The sequence below is a fragment of the Struthio camelus genome, chromosome 11 (genome assembly GCF_040807025.1).
Source record: "Struthio camelus isolate bStrCam1 chromosome 11, bStrCam1.hap1, whole genome shotgun sequence".
Classification (NCBI taxonomy): Eukaryota; Metazoa; Chordata; class Aves; order Struthioniformes; family Struthionidae; genus Struthio; species Struthio camelus.
This window is the reverse complement of record NC_090952.1, coordinates 22,189,962-22,206,716: the sequence shown is the minus strand read 5'-3', so window position 1 is coordinate 22,206,716 and position 16,755 is coordinate 22,189,962. Positions and strand designations below refer to the sequence as shown.

Sequence of the window (16,755 nt, the reverse complement as noted above, 5' to 3'; positions counted from 1 at the left end):
GGCGTGCCGACGGCTGCCCGAGTAACACCTGCGGGCTCACGGGGTCCCACGCTCCCAGCCAGCGGGATTGCTGCTGTAATCCTTGTTAGGATTACAAAGAAGATTGTTTAGTGCTCGTTACCTGTCCCGGTCCTTGCAGGAGTCACGTCAGAAGCTGCATCCGCGCGATGCTGCTGGTGCTGGCGGTGACTGCGGTGCCCTCAGCAGGAGCTTGCTGTCCGCCGGCCCGGGAGGTGCCGGGGCACGGGCCTTGCGGTGCGCTGCCATCACGCTCCCGGCCTCGCAGCAGAGGAGAGGAGAGCAGAGGAGGCTGATGTGTCCCGTGGCAGGGAGACGCGGGGCGGGCGAGGGACCGGCCCCCAGTGCTCAAACCTCCTCCCTCGGGGCCCCAGGAAGATTTGCCCCGGGAGCAGAAAGCACGGGATACCCCGATGCCCATAGCAAGGCAGAGCTTGCTCAGAGCCAACGCAAACAGCCGAACAAAGTTTTTCAGCGCTATCGCAGAGATGTCTTTGGACAGAACTGCAGTCTCATGGGGGTTTATTTAACAACTTTTTAATCTTTAAATATAGATTTAACACAATTTTTTTTTACAGGTACATATACAATATAGCTCATTTAAACTTGCAGTCAGAGAAAATTCTCCACTGTAATTTATAAGACCATGAACACGAAGAGCCTAGCTGAACAGCATACTTAAGGTAACAACGTGGAGTGCTTAAAGTTTCAAATGTTAAAAATCTAAGACTGTACATTCAGATTTGCAGAACTAATCAATCTCATAAATTAATAAAAGCTTAGATTTGAAACCATGGAAGACAAAAAAGATTAAAACCATTTGAATATGCAACGTGTGCTATGTTCGAGACAAATATTTACATTTGTACCTCAAAATGTGTACTGTTACCACAAGAATTGTTGCCACTATAAACAGCCCCAACAGTAACATAAGAGAATCCTATTTTTTCCACCTAACAAATGCATCGTGACCAATTTTAACATAGACGGAAATATCCTTCAGTGACTTAAAACCTTTCTGTTACGATTTCCAGTGACTGAACAATACTGGGAGCTCTCTAGGACTTGCAGTGATGCTCAGTTCAAACTCAGCTGGTCACGTTTTTGGCGATACAGGAGGGTCACCCACAATCCGGACCACCCAAATTGGGGAAATGCCCACAGCTGTAGGGCAGGGTGGTAGGAACCTACCAGGCAACGACAGCCGTGAAGTAGTTCGACAATTCCTCTGTATAAAAATGGTGACCCCCAAAAAAACCTCCAGTATGTCTTAATGTAACAACTTGGTACTCCAGCTAAGAATTCACGGGTCACAAATCAAAGTCAGATCATAAAGGTCCCACATTTGTCCAGAGTAGAAAACATTTCATTTAGACGGGAGAGAGCAAATTCACTACCACATGCATACTATTAACCCTGTTTTCAACATAGTCAGATGCTCTTTTGTACACATCTGTTCAGAAGTCAAACCACCTGTACCTATGTACTACAAAAGCAAAGCTAGACAAAGAAACACAAAATTAAATTAAGAATGTTCAATATTCTTTTTCTTCCTCAAAAATTCCATAGATAATCTAGATTATCATTAAAGATGCTGAAAAGTACAGTCTTATCAAGAACATCCTTAGTGCAAACATGGACATTTAACTTGGATTTATGGCACATGTTCCAAAAGTACGTACGTTTAATGTAAACTTCAACACTTGCTAGATACAGGTTGTAGCCTTGGAACACTTTGGGACCCTAAAGTGATTCGCGACAACCCTGAGTTGTCAGTTTGACCTGATCCACACCTCACTGAAATCAATGGACTGACTGCAATGGGCTGGAATCAGACCCTAAGTGCAAAAAGAGGATCTTTAGCGTTATTGCATCTTCACGTGTGAGTCAGCCAGATGATGCTCTTACAGAACATTACATTCAAACAGCTGACGTAGCTATTTAAGAAAAATCCACCCACAAAATCAATTAAGCAGGACATACAGCTTCTTTGTTTTTTTGGTTTACCAAAACTCAACTCTTTTATTTGCAATCAACTTCAACAGTTGTCAGCTAATAGTAGATAAAGCCTTCAACCTGTAGAGGAAATTTCAAGCATCTAAACCAACTGTCAGGAAACCGTAGTGTACTTCACTGATGGAAACGTGATGGATGTCATGGAAAAACAGCAGGTAAAAATAATAAAATACTGTACTTTCCATGGGGGTGGGGAGGAAAGAAAGAGTAGAGAATGGCTTCCTTTATGGCTATGAGAAGCTGCTCAGGACCCCGGTCCCGTTGAGTGCAGATGAAGCTGTGGAGTTCTGTGAATGTGATGAATAGTACAGGACAACTCCAACTATTGTGCTATTTCTCTGTAACACTTAGTTGAAAGCTTCCAAAGAGCATCGAAAATAGGATGCTACTGGTTCACCCTTAATTCAAGGGGAACTAAACTTTCTTGTGTTACACAGGGCAGCATCTATAAAGTAATGAAGAATGATGTTAATATTAAAGCATCTTATTCCAAGACATACATTGTTCCCTGTAATCATGTAACATCTGTACAACATTAAAAAAGTGCACTCCTGTGGTTCCTCACAAAGCTGAACTCCCATTAGCTTCAGCGAGAGCCTTGCCTAAAGGAGGACCACGAGGTTTGACACGTTTCCATAATCTATCACGTGATTATCACAGCGCAGCCGGCTGGTATCGTCCCTAGACTTACTATTTTGTCAGGCTCAAAATGTTTTTCATACAGTTACAAAATAGCTGTCCTACGAAGCTGACTGGTTGTAAAAGTAGACCCTGCTTTATGTTTCAAAGGCAAAAAAATCTACATTACCTTTAATAGACCCTGCATAATAATTCTGCTCGCATAAATATGAAAGCCTGTTGCTGCAATCATTAAAGTGCATGAGTAATAGTGCAAACAGCTGTGCTACATCTGCAAAACTACAAGTGGCATTTTAGACAGAACTTATACAAAACTGGTACGTTTCAGCTAACATGCTCACGCCAGCTTGCAAGAGCTCCAGAGTCCAAGCGACGTGCTATACTCCTACCAGGCAAATTCAAACCAGGTGGCCCACGCTGCCACACAAGGGTTGCCTCAAGCTCACAGTAGTCAAGAAGATGATCCCCAATGAGACTGATAAGCTGTGCATTTAGACCAGCAACACACAGCCTAGTCTGAGACGATCCATCGCATGGCACCGGTGGCCAGCAGGACCAGAGGACGCGCGAGCTCGGTCCTCCAGGCGCTACTGGGTGGGAGAGTGCTTTGCTCTGTGTTACTGCATGCAGAGTACTTGCACACACCGAAGGCTTGGAAGAGATAAATCACCAAGTAGGATCTTAAAGAAAATTAGGATCAGGCCTGGCGGTGGGGAGGAGGAGCAGGAACCTGCGGCCTGCTAAGCTGCAGGGTTGCGACTCCCTGCATCCTCTGCGAAATGAGCGGGTGCGTGTGTCCACCCTGGCTGGGAGCCTCCTGGATGGTGGCTCTGAGCCCTCCTCAGGTCTGGGGCTCCAACAAAATTCTGCCATGAAACTCGCTTGCTGTTTAAAAGGATGCAACTATTTCTTTAACTTGTATAATCTAATAAGTAGAGGCTTTTAATACTATTTCCATTTTTCATTTGAATCCCCTTTTTATTCAGCTTACTCTATTTCACGCACACAAGCTAGGCTCCATCTAAAAGAAATAAGTTTCATGCAATCTTCGCTGAGCAAGTGGAAACCCAAAACTTGCTCTTCTCTTTGCCTGGCCTTTAAAGGTCAGGTGAAAAAGGCTGAAAATGCATTGGCTTCATTTTGCTCAAAAGTGAAATTTCTGGAGTGAACAATATTTTTCCTTTTCCCTGTGTTTGTTTACCACTTCTGAGAGAACAGAGGAGAAGAGACAGAGCTTGACCTCAGTTAGAGGGGAGGCTGCGCTGCGCCCTGGCACAAGCACTCTGTCTCTCAAGGGAAAACAAGTCAGGCGTCTGCTTCGATGTCGCGGCAAGGGCCACACTTCTGCCATCCCACTTCTCAAGCCTGTCATGACCTGGGTGCTACGTTACAGCTGAGACAGGACGTGGCTTTTCTGGCACTCACACAGGCGCTGCCGGTTCTGTAAATCGCAGGAGTGCATGGTCTTTGACATATTAGCAACTAGGGGACTTGCAGAAATATTTTGGTTCCTGCCCCACTGTGGAAGAGGAGCTTGGCTTGTAATACTGCAACCCTAACCTTCCTCAAGATGTACTTCTTACGTAGGCGGCAAGTCCTTGTTAATTCATAGGGAAAAGTCAAGCCAGTTGACTGGTAACCACCCGACTGCTTTAGCAAGGGCATCGTAAACCAGCAACACATGGTTAAATCCTAGTGGTAGCTATTTTTTCTGAACATTGCTTCTTCTGAACAGAGTCGTTCCCCCCAAACTCTTTTCATTTTGAGCTCTGCACATTCTGACCTGCAATACAGAACAATTTCTATGGCACACAAATTAGAAAATCCACCATGGATTTCCACAGGAGGTAGAATGAATCCATTAGGAAGAAAGAAGCAAGGACTAACCTCAGAAATTATAGCTGCTGTGGGGAAATGTGGCCCACCAGAGGGATGTTTTTCAAAAATGGTGGTTGTAAAAGTGGCCTCCAAGCCAGGCATCATCCCCCAAAATATCTCCTGGCTTATATCCAGGCCAAGATTTATAGCAAGTTTAATAATTTTTTCTCTCCTCCTTTGGAGCGAAAGACTGGGACCAAAACACTTGCTTTATAAACATATACATGGCATGGCCAATAGTAGCCACTCCTCTCTAAGGCAAGTTACCTATGCAACCAGACAAGTAAAGTAAGAAAAATCATCTACATTCTCTGGGTTCATTTGGATGTTGCAAGTGTGTTTTGCACATAGGCTCTCCCTTGGCAGGCCTGGTGCAGAAGGACTGTGTATTTGCAAAGCTGGTACTGGTAGTGTGGTGAGGTATTTACCAAGGACATTTCCGGTAACTTAAAACCAGCAGAAGCAAATTCCCTACAACTTCATTATGCATTGTAGGAGCCCCACATAGGAACAACTAGCAGGTGGGGAGAGGGATAGCTTGTAAGGCTGAAGAAACTAACCATCCTGAGGTGGAAGGTTTTTGTTGGAGCCACACTTTACATCTGAGAAAAAAAGGCCAGGATAAGGGAACCATTTCATCCATCCAGTTATAAGCGTTCCTGGGCACAAAGGCTTTTCACTGAAATAATAAATTCTCAGATTTTTCTGAGTTCTGTTTGTGAAATTCTGTGATTGCAGACACCTTTTTAGTTCGTTATGAGGACCTGGACCAAGCAGTAACAGAGTTGCTAGCCCCCAGGAAGGGCCAGTTCTGTGTCTTACCCAGCTCTGAAAAATGACTCGAGTAAGCTCTAAGTTCTTGGTAACCTCCATCAAATTTATCCAGTTTACCCTGCTTGCATGCAAAACATAGCTTATGCACACAGGCAGCTGTGAATATCTGAGGGTTAGCGGTGCGCCTGCCTACCCCTACATCGCTGTCCCGGGTTTGGCTGCCAAATTCTGTCACTGCTATTTCAGGACTGGCCTGTCCTCGCACGGAATGATATTGGGTAGAAAGATTTCTTGCAGAGCTGGAACAAAAGCCCCATCATCTTCTGAAGCGGCAGAACCCAGAGCATGATCCAGATCATTTTCCCAGAGCTGTTGGTGCTATAATATCAACCGCAGTATAAAATGACCAATGCACAGAGGAAATAGAGTTGCTGAGTACAAAGGTACTGTTTGAAAACCAGTTTCCAGAGTGCAAGTGCATTCTGGCTATAAGGACACATTACCGAAAAAGCTCTAGGAACGGGTAAAACCAAACTGACAAGGAAACATCCTACATCATCCTACAATACTGCCTAAAGTCCATGTAAAATTAGAGTCATGCCTAAAAACTCCGTACGTGATCAGCAAAATAGAGAAAAAGGATAGAGTTAATCTTAGAAGGGAAAATAAAGGCTCAGTGCTGCTACTAGACCTGGCACCATGACTGCAAAGCATCTGGGCAGTGGAGTGAGACTTCCAGGAGGAGCTTTCTGTACTTTTCCCTTGGGAAGTTCTTAATTTTTACTCAGTGACTTCATAAACCATCTTGGTGTTGGCAGCCTCTAGGATTTGCGGGATATGACCACTGACAAAGTAAATCAGGTTCAAAGTTTACCTGCACCCTATTTTCAGGGTGTGTCCATGGCTAGAGTAACTTCTGGCACAGGCCGTGGTCCAACACACAAAGAGATCTGACAACTAGATTTTTGGGCAAAACCAACACATTGCCCTTGAAGATTTGAACACATCAAAGTGAATCCTCTCAACTGTGTTTAGCTACTGCTGGACCACTGCAAGCTATCCCAGAGGTAAAAGCAGAAAACCTCAAATCCGTGAAATTTGACTGCCCTGCAACAAAGGGAGTAAAAACTACCTCTGCATATAGCAAAGATTTTACTGCAAAATATTGAAAAACCATCAATGTTTTGTGGTAAGAGGTGACTGGAATTTTAAGCCTTTGACAAAATTCATCAAAACAGTAGATTTTGACAAAATTGAAATATTTTAAAGGAAATCTACTGGCAAAATGTTTGTTCTTATTTTCAAAACTGGTGGATTCTTCTTTTTTTTTTTTTTTAAATGGACTAAACCTAGTAGGTTTTTCTCTGTTTTTTCTGAGTTGCCCCAATTGCAACCCTCAGTGTCCTGTTTCCAGTGGATGGCATGGCGATGAGGCAATACATTGAGTGATGATATCACATACATGGCAAGGGCAACAGGCTGCTCTTAAGGCATTGTCTTGTGTCATCTGTTATGCTTCTCAATCTATTTCTATCTACATTTATTCCTAGAAAATGAGAAATATGATTTCTGAGGCTAGAAGCCTTTCAACGAAACCTGGTAAACTGTTTATATTTATTCTAAGAATAGATTAATAAACAGGCCTGCAGGAGCCAGCAATGAGTGCAAGAGTGAGGCTTTGCACAGGGACAAACGGGCTAGACCCAAAGGCCGGGAGCAGAAATGGAAACATCGCCTTTAGAGGGCTTTGGATCAGGCCTCGATGTCTTCAGCAGCATGAGCAGATTTTGCCTAGGTACTTCCTATTCACATGGCGTTTGAACTACAGCAGCCAGTAGGCAAAATAGTCACAGGAATCCCTGATCACAGACTCCGTCTCTTCTCCCAGGTCTTGTACCCAGTGCTCTTGCAATAAAACTTACGTTTTTAAATACTGATTTTTAATTTACTAATGGCTAAAGTCACAGAAAAGTATTAGGTGTTAACAAAAAAAAAAAAAAAACAAAAGCTGTAGCTTAATTTACTACTTTTGCAGGCTTTTTGGAGTAATCGCTTTCTTTTTTTCTGCTGAGGCATACACAGTCAGATTGAGTACATCAGGTGTAATGCAAATCATGGCTTAAGAGACCTGATTCAAGTTCTGAAATATATTTCCTATCCATATTATATGATACCTGTGACTTTGGCATTCCGAAATCTACAGTCACCGACCACTATCTGCAGACTGTGGACAGGAACCCAGCCTTCTTTTCTTCTGTTTAGGTTTTTCACCAACCTTTGAATGACAGTGGTATTAGTAAAAAAAACAAAAAAACAAACAAAAAAACAAACAAAAAACATACAACCAACCAACCAACCAACCCATGAGCAGTTTTATATCAGCAGAGGCAGGCACACACTACTCAATTGTGCAACCAACTTGAGCAAATCCGGGAAGCATTTTAATAAGAGCTATGTATGCATTTAAGTATTCTTCCCACCTAAATTTAAGCACCTAACTCAAAACCTTACATTAGCAGCACAGCTGCCTCAGGCCCCTGTCTAGTCAATAGAGGGGAACAAGACTTTCCAGAGCATGAGTTATCCTGCCCGAGATCTACATCGCTCTCAAGAGGTGCACAGTTTTCCCCACTGACTCCAGATAGAGTCAAGGGCAGTTACCTTCCTCGCTTAAGCATCTCTGCTGCATACCTAGGCTCAGGTGGGATGAATCTAGCCAGGGTGCTGTAAGTAAATCCAAGCCAAGATTTAGGCAAATACCTATGCTCATAAATGACATGCCTCAGTCTCTCTCGTGCAGTGAAGTCTACCCTAACAAAAAAGTTTAGTATGAGACATTTACGCCTGGCACTGGCCAAAACTGGCAGGAGAGGTGGCGAGCAGTCAGCAAAACTGTGACACTTTATATATTGCTTCGCTAACAACAAACCGAATTTCCCTCAAAGTACAAGGACCACAGACGTTGGCCAGGAACCACCCACAGCGCATTCTGGACAGTTACGGGCTGGTCACTGTGCAACTCTGACTCAGGTAACTGACAACATCACTCTTCCCCCGGGGGCGTATCCAGATTAATGCGTTAGCACGCTGCCCTCTCCCGCGCCGAGACCCCAGGGAGAGCTTTCGGGGCTGACCAATGAGAGCTACTCAGAAATCAACCTGGAAAGGAAAAGTAGCCAAAACCTTCAGCCAAATCCCTGCAAGATTCAGAAGAGGGCCTGCTGCCCTCCAAGACGACCAGACTAATGGCTCAACATGCACGGTATCAGGTATGGTAATTTCCCAGGCAAAATTCCCAGCTGCAAGGAGGGAAACAGCTGTGAGCACTTATCTTGCAAGCCGCAGCTTTAAATGACTGAACGATGGTCTGTAGCCATTAATTAGTTAACACTTGTACAGCCATTTGAGGGAGGAAAATGTCCGCAATTACTCAATACCACTATTAATAAGTGCAGAGGAACAAAGCCAAGAGCTGAGCTGGGGAAGACAGAAAGCGGACAAAGGCAAAGAGCTCTCACCCCAATCAACACTTGAAAGTGGGGCTGTTAAGGTTTGATTGTAACACGGCTCACCCAGACACCAATGGTGAAGGAAGTCCAAGGCCAAATCAGTGCATAGTCTAAATGGAATAGTCTAAAACGTAATCAAAAGCCGCAACGAGTATATCATGAGGCAAGTGAGACGGTACGACATTACTTTGCAGCCTCTTGGAGATAAGGTAAAGTAATCCTAAAATACCTACCACTGTCCCTCACCATCTTCGTGTAAAAGCTGGATTTCATCCCCATTTTTCACCAGCAGGTCCTCTGATCCTCTCCTCTTGCAGTCTGCAAGGGCTTTATACTTTCCTGGAGACTGTGATAGTAACAAAAAATTGTCTTAGTTATGTTTTGTATCAAGGAATTGTTATTTCTGACTGACACAGGAACAGGTGGCAACCTTATCAGCAACCTTAACTACAATTATTTCAAGAAACTGTGGAAAACGCATCTCCCCATTCCCCTAATCGAGATATGGAAAACGTGCGAAACACGGACAAGACACATCCCTTATCCAGACAACGGACAGGCCAAGGTAAGGCTTAACAACATGAGATGACCAAAAATGGCACCACCTGGTGCTTTTATACTGCTGCATTTTGTACATCTCACTAACCAGCTGGCTCCCATCCTCCTCTTCCGTATCCGAGCAGTTGGAAAGATACTGGTTCCCGGACCACTCCTCCAGCCCTTCACAGATTTCCAGGGACTGCGACATTCCCGGCCAGCCTGCAAGACAGGACGCCGCTCAGGCTTCAGGAACCCGGCGCCTGGCAGACGGCATCCCACAGGGAAGTGTCCCACAGGGAAGCGTCCCCATGGCCTTACCTCTGCTGGGCTTGTTCTGCGGTGACACGGGAACGCTTTCCAGCATGACGGGACTGGTACGTTCGGAGTCGTTTTCTTCCGAGCTTATGGAGGCTCTCTGCTGCTTCCTGAAGGATTAAAAAAACAAAACTGATCTTAGGTGTGCTTTTCAGATAAAATGAACCCCATGGGTTTTCATAAAACAGAATCAGAAATAATAATGGTAGTCTTTAATATATTTATATTTCATATATTTCTATAAATGTAAAGGACCTCAGCGCTTGGTTTTAGCTTTTTGGGATGGGAAAGAAAAAGAAAATTGCTACGGCATGGTTTCCCCAAACTTCAGCGCTGTCTTTGCCCTAGGCGCCTGCTGTCTCTGCTGGTGCAGGAGCTGCGTGCGGCTCAGACCACGCCACCAGGCAGCAGTGCTCAACGGTGCCCTTGCAGATGCCATCCCCAGATCAGCACCCTCACAGGACAGGTTGAGTGCCTCCCCGTCCTGTACCCCGACATCTCCCAGGCAGAAATCCAAACGGATTGGAGGGAATAGCACCAGCCCAGCCTGCCCCAGCGCAGGGCCAGGATGTGGCCAGAAAGTGTGGAGGGCATGAGAGGGCCCCATCCAGCCTGCCCAGCTTGTGGGACTTACCCATCGCTCAGCTGCGAGGAAAGGGGCAGCTGGTCCGTGCACGAGCTCGGCTGCTGCTTCTCAACTGTGGGTAGGTTGAAAACCAATTTAACGTCATCTGCTTCTTGGTAACTCATGCTTGAAGCATTATGTTAAAAGTCAGACTTTTTGTACAACTCTCATCATTTTTATGTAGAGAAAAGCAGACTTAGGGTCTATGGCAAAGCACAGACTTAGTGATGATAAAGAAGGTGTGCTAGCACAAATCCAACAGGAAGCGTGCCACTGAAGTCCACGGGACTGTAATATGCTTTAAAAGAAGCATCTGCTATGTATCTTGTTGAATTAAGCCTATGAGAACAAATAGGAAATAACCCCCATGAGACTGACAAAAGAATGTGCTTCTGCAATTCATTTTCACGGGAGCACCTGGCCTTTCCAATGCTAAGTTATTTCCCTGCAAAATAAGACCTTGCTCTAGTATTCTGCTATGAGGCTTCTTCGTAAAATCAACCTCTGCTGCGAATTAGTGCCTGTGAAGATTAGCGCCTGCGAAAATAGGAAAGTAGAGTGACTGCCACAGTGAAAATGGTTGAATGTACCTTTTATAAGCTCCTGCTGCTTGAACAAAATTTTTCGTATTTCATTTAACCATGCCATCTTCAGATCCACTGTTTGGGCCTGGAAGAAAAAAAAAAACTGTCTGAATTTTGAACTATGAATCATTCGTTACAATGTAGGAATAAAATCTTACTTTTCCATGCTGCAACTACTTGAAATTCCCTTTCATCCATACCCACCAATGACTCTTATATTTAAAACATTCTTGATTTCTTTTTTAAATTGATGATCCCCTCTACATCCAGGCAACAGGTTGTGCTGTAAGTGGAAATTGTGGAGACATCACCTCAGTGTAGGGAGTGCAATCATAAGCACACCTGCGCATGCGTCTCAACCCTTCCTGCAAAATATCTGCCGGCCCCAGTCTGCCTTTTGAGTATACATGTATATACCCTGTTACATAAATCCGCTGTACAAATTTGTCTGCTGTGTTTTAACATGGAGAAAAAAGCTAATCCAAAAATCATGAAACAACAGCATGTCCACAGTGGGTTTTCCTGTGCACGCCCAATCAGCCAAACATTTCGCCTTCACAAATTTCTATTCAAAATGCCACAAAAGAACAAAAATCAAGAAGAAATCAGGTCAATCAAGCCACTATTTTGTAGATGAGCTGGAAGACTTGGAAATTGCACCACGGAGGCTAAGCTACTGCTCAGGGAGCAGTCCTGACAGCTAACTGTAGCAGAGCACATGTGGCTTGCGGTCATTAAAGCACCAGGCCCACTTCCCAGCTCAGTTCATGTAAGCTATTAAGCACAGTAAAATCTGTTTTTCAGCTGCTGCTCTGAGCGTCTGTGCTGTGTTTGAGATTTCATCTGGAATAAAGGACTGTTTCCAAGCAGCAATCCTGTCTCTACTTTAAGATGACTTTTTCAGTCATGGACTGGACACCAAGGACCAGCCACAGGGATAAGTCTGTAAACACAGACGCAGGCAAAGAGAAAGAAGAAATGCACACTGAAACTCCGACAATCTTCAAACCCCAAAAATCCAATGGGAGACATTCAGGTTGAACTTGACGTGGGGGGCTTCAAGTTCTCCTAAACACTGTTGTGAGGATGTAAACATATCCAGAGTTTTGAAGCTACACACCTGCACAACATATACCTCTTCTCGTCCGCTATACCAGATTTCAAATTTTCGATGGTCTCCTTTCACATTCTCAGTTATTCCAACTGCATTCATCTGCAAAGAAAAAAGCATTACAAAAAAATCACACATACTACAAATCTTTCCATCTTTCCCAGGATTAAGACATTTTGCAACGTGTTAAACAATCCTGTTCTCACCCATCTGAGCACATTTCATCAACAATGTTTATTTTGGGAGCAACTGAAAGTCATTATCCGACTTGTTCCCACTGTCGGAGCTCTTGTCCACCAGCTTGCTGTATTAGAAAAAGCTTTCTTAAAGCAATCAATGAACCTTTGGGGACTTTTCATTCAGGAAGAAGTGGTACTAACTGAAAAGTTATTTCATACCTCTTTCAGCATGAAATTCCTCAGATGAGGTATATGAAGCTTTATAAAACCAAAACCCCCAACCACTCTCCTTTCAGGTTTCCAAACAACTCCAAGTGGTCATAGTGTAGCTCTGACTTACATCCACTTGTCTGTATAATAGGTCAACTGCAGGGCTTTAGCAAACTTTGTAAGCTTTACAGGAGAAAGGTAGTATACATTAGAATAAATTCAGCCATTAGCTAAGAAAGACCAATCAGAAACACCAAAAATAAGGTAAAGGAATCGATCAGAAAACACTACAAGCTGTGAACTTTTCCTCTCTGACTGATCCAGTTTAACCATAAGACAGAAGTATAGGCAATTTAAGTCCAATTTACCCATGAAGTAATGAAGTACCAAACTTGCCTTATCCTCATGCCATATGTGAATAAACGAAGCTTTGTATTAGAGCTGCAGTAGTACAAGGGGAGCTCTGCTCCAAGTCCTCCAACCCTGAACCGCTGCTCCCCCATGGCTCGTGTCCAGGGGGAAGACCACATCCACCTTATGGCAGAGGTTTGCCCCCGGCAAGTCGGCCAGCAGTTAGCAATCCTTAGAATTGCAAAATTTGCATATTTCAATAACTAACGTTTCCTTCTAGTAAGTTCCTGCATACTGCACAGCACGCTGTTTTCCATATCCATTATTTGCGCCACCTTATTCTTTATCTACTTGCTGAATTCCCTGCCTCATTCTTTCAGCGAACATCTTGAAGTACGTACTTCAGGAACTTTAGTTCAATGTCTCTTGGTCCCCGCCATCCCTGTAGCTGACACACCACCTCCAGGGTTTTGAAAGAAGAGTTAATTTTTGGATATTCAGCCTGAGGTGCCAAAAACCTGGCTTTCAGGAAAATCAACAGGCAGACGTCAAGGTGGATGTGGCCGAGCGCTCCTGTTCCTGGGTACCCGTTATGACAGACTGCTTTTGGTAATTTGGATGGAAGGGCCAAGGGCACAAACAACGCAGAGCCTACGCAAAGCAACCCAGCTGAATCAGCAGCTCAGGCAATGATTAGAGACCAAGAAACTCTTCGATAGCAGGAGACCTCTGACCCATCTGCTGAACATGCCATGCAATTACCGCCTCCCTGAAAAATACTTTAATATCTGATACTGCTGCTTATTTAAAGCATAGTTTGCTAGTAATTTATGTCTAATAAACAGATATGTTTCAAACCAGATCTAATAACAATTGTATCATATATCCTAGGTTATTCAAAGGGATTGCATTAGATAAATCTAAATATACAAATAAAGCCTTGCAAAGAACATCAGTTTAATATTGCTGCAACTCTCTGTTAATAAGCACCTACTACGAGCTTTTTTTCTGAAAGATTGAGATGATCTACAAATTAGACCTCCTGGTTAAACTTTCTGTTCCTAGCTGCTTTCTCAAATGTTGGTACCTGTTATCAGCAACTACGAACAGCCTCAGGAAAAATGAAGCAAGCTGCTAATTAGCTTCCTTCATTTCTTCCCTGGTATAAACAGCAGAGCTCTTCTGAACTTCTGAGAAAGCATTCACCTCCAGATTCAGAAAGGATTGCCACTGACTAGCAGTCAGCATTATCAGTACTGTCTCGCCTCTCGTTGCCTCCCTCTCTCAACACGGTCCTCTAGGTTCACGTTTCACAAAATTCTCGTCATCTCCCCTGAACTTGAGGACTGAGATCGCAAGGTGATCATTTACAGTTTTATATACATCACCCGCTGTTTAAAAACGTGCATGCTAAAATCTGCAGCATAGTCTTGGTATGAGGGCATGCAAATTTCAAAAAAATTTAGCCTGTGCAGTATATTTCCATATAGCCTTAGAAAGCCAGAGGGGGTCCACTTTCGTTTTAGGAACAACTACAGCTTGGATGTTGAAATGGCAGCCTAGAAAGGACGTTATACAAACGCTGCAATTTCCAATTCCGTGTATCCCTTTTTGCATGGCCATTTATACGGAGGCTTCTGCAATACTGCCCAGACATCGAGATATTTGAAACTCTAGCCTGGATTATCTACTATGAGGATGAGAAGAAAAGTACCAGGAATAAATATATTATAAAAACATCTGTTCACTCATCTTCATATATTTTGAAATTCCATTTCCTCCCCGACCAGGATTTACTGCCCCTTCAGCTGCTGGTTCACTGCACTGCAGATTAAGTTGGGTTTGTTTAAAGCTCTGGGATGGCATTCATCTGCATCACCTTCCACGGTGATAAAAGGCAGACTGATTTATTTTGTGTTCCAATGGGTTAGGAACATGCACCCTCAAAGTTCCTGAATCTCAGGGATATTTGCTTCTGGCTATTTTACATAGAGTGTAAAATATTATCCTGAGTCTTGAAAAGGTACAGTTTTCAAACAAAGTTTGGAGGTTTTATAACATATGTCCAGTTACACAGCCTTCTTTAATTCTGAAACGCTGGAAAATATTCTTGCACATAAAAATAATTCCCTGAGACTATCATGAATCAAACAAACGTCAAACTGCAGAAACATAATTTCACCCTCAGGGCAGCGATTCTGAAAACGTATGTATCCGCATGCCATCCTGCAGAATCCATGCATTCTCTAATCACCAATCTTTCAGCTTGGAAACGCAAACAGCTGGAAAACGAGCCCTCTCTAGGCAAAGACAAGCACTGGCCACATTGCATGGACTACTGAATGCTGCATTTTCTCCTCCCAGCAGGCTTTCCCCATAGAGCCTCTTTGGTTCTTTCAAAAGCACATATGGTAAAACAAGCACTACAAGGAAAATAAGCTCTCCAAAAACAAAATTACGCTGTTTGGAAAAAAACATTTATGCGTCTAAACATATGGCCTGGGATTTATTTGTAATACACAATTTGTAATGTGCACTGCAGCTGAGCAGACTTATCTGCTATCACCCTTGAAGGCACTGTGACGACTCGTGGCACCTCTCTCCTCAGATCCCACTGAAAGCAGGGGCAGCTCTAGCATCGAGGCCTGAAGGCTCAGCCTCCAAGCACCCACTTTTCCCATTCTAAGATACACCTGTACTGTTTTTATTCTTACTCAAGAAAAATAAGGCAGAGTACTGAGACAAAATGATCGCAGGCCCCATTAGAAGTCCTTATCATACACAGCATGCCAGAAAGTCTCTTTTAGAGGAGCAGTTGGGGCTTTTTAATATTAATAGTTGGCATTTATAGACTTGGGACCTATAGTTGTTTATATCCCTCATGGCATGCTCTGCTGTAGGCCACTTTATTTCATCTGGTAATTATATCTTGAGCTGCCGTTAGAGCTTACCAAAGGAGGAGGGCAATGCGAGAGGAAGAAGAGTTTTCCATGTAGCTTCCAGCCACGCAGCTGGGGAACGGGGGGGCTCAGGGGCAGCCAGGCTGAGCCGCAGGCAGACCCCCTGGCAGGTCTGGCCTGCCAAAGCTTCAGCACCACGAGGGGCTGCTGCACTCCCCCACGTGGGCTTCAGTCATGGGAGCCCTCACAGCTTATTAAAAGCAGCAGCCGCTCCTTCACGGAGAAGGCACTTCCATTTGGGATGTTACAGCTCTTAACAGCAGAAAACAAGCCACTGTGTCTGTTACCGTAAAAATATTCTCTGGGTTCTGGAAAAGTTACTGATTTACTGTATGTACATGGCAATGGCCCCAACTGAGAAGTTCTTACTTTTAAAAAGTGCTTAAAACTGTAAGATGAGGTTTTATCATATCCATCTCCATGGTCCTCTCGTTTCTTGCAGAACACTAAGGCTTTCTCGTACAGGAATAGATGCCTCTGCATTGGCTTGAACCTGGCAAGATCCTTCATTTTTGTCGGACCTTTTCGGTGTCCTGTCCAAACACTGAAAGATCCTTGCATCAATACTTTTCCTAGTTCACTCAAGTCCCCCTGGAGAAAGGATGACAAATAAGAAAAAAAAAAAAGTCAATTAAAATGTAACAGCACTGTCCAAACAATAAAGGGCAATGGGGCCGACCCTGTTGCAAGGCACGTCTCTCTAATAATAGGTCTTCCTGGAAGGATCAGATGATCTTTTGGGGAGTGACAGCACGGGGCCAGGAGGGAAGCAGAGGTCTAGGATGCAGGGCTACAGCTTCTCCATGTGAAGGGGTACAAGTCAAAAATTGGAAGAACTAGGAAGCTAGAGAAACTTGCTCGGTACCTATGGGAAGTCCAGGCCAAAGGGCTCTGGATAACGTATTTCAGTGGGAGGCAGCAGGTGAGATTTGACCTGAACTGAGGTCTGTGAGGATGGGAAGCAAAGGATGCCTCAAGGAGACCAGGACTGGGACACGGAGCTTAGAAAAGCAGCCCTTCCCGGAAAGCATCACTTCCCTGAAGCC

At 44.0% G+C, this 16,755-nt stretch overlaps 1 protein-coding gene across 3 annotated transcripts in view; it reads right to left on the bottom strand.

Moving 5' to 3' along the window:
- Positions 1 to 523: 523 nt before the first annotated feature.
- Positions 524 to 16,755, bottom strand: part of MCF2 (MCF.2 cell line derived transforming sequence) — a 61,060-nt gene continuing 44,828 nt past the window's right edge. For all 3 annotated transcript variants that reach the window (XM_068956853.1, XM_068956854.1, XM_068956855.1), the window contains 9 exons: positions 16,079 to 16,300; positions 12,019 to 12,111; positions 10,905 to 10,983; positions 10,324 to 10,387; positions 9,693 to 9,799; positions 9,481 to 9,593; positions 9,068 to 9,180; positions 7,500 to 7,600; positions 524 to 2,479 (listed from right to left, as the gene is read on the bottom strand). In XM_068956853.1, the coding sequence (XP_068812954.1) occupies positions 2,439 to 2,479; positions 7,500 to 7,600; positions 9,068 to 9,180; positions 9,481 to 9,593; positions 9,693 to 9,799; positions 10,324 to 10,387; positions 10,905 to 10,983; positions 12,019 to 12,111; positions 16,079 to 16,300 (933 nt within the window). In that variant the 3' untranslated portion in view covers positions 524 to 2,438. The remainder of the gene's footprint in view (positions 2,480 to 7,499; positions 7,601 to 9,067; positions 9,181 to 9,480; positions 9,594 to 9,692; positions 9,800 to 10,323; positions 10,388 to 10,904; positions 10,984 to 12,018; positions 12,112 to 16,078; positions 16,301 to 16,755) is intronic.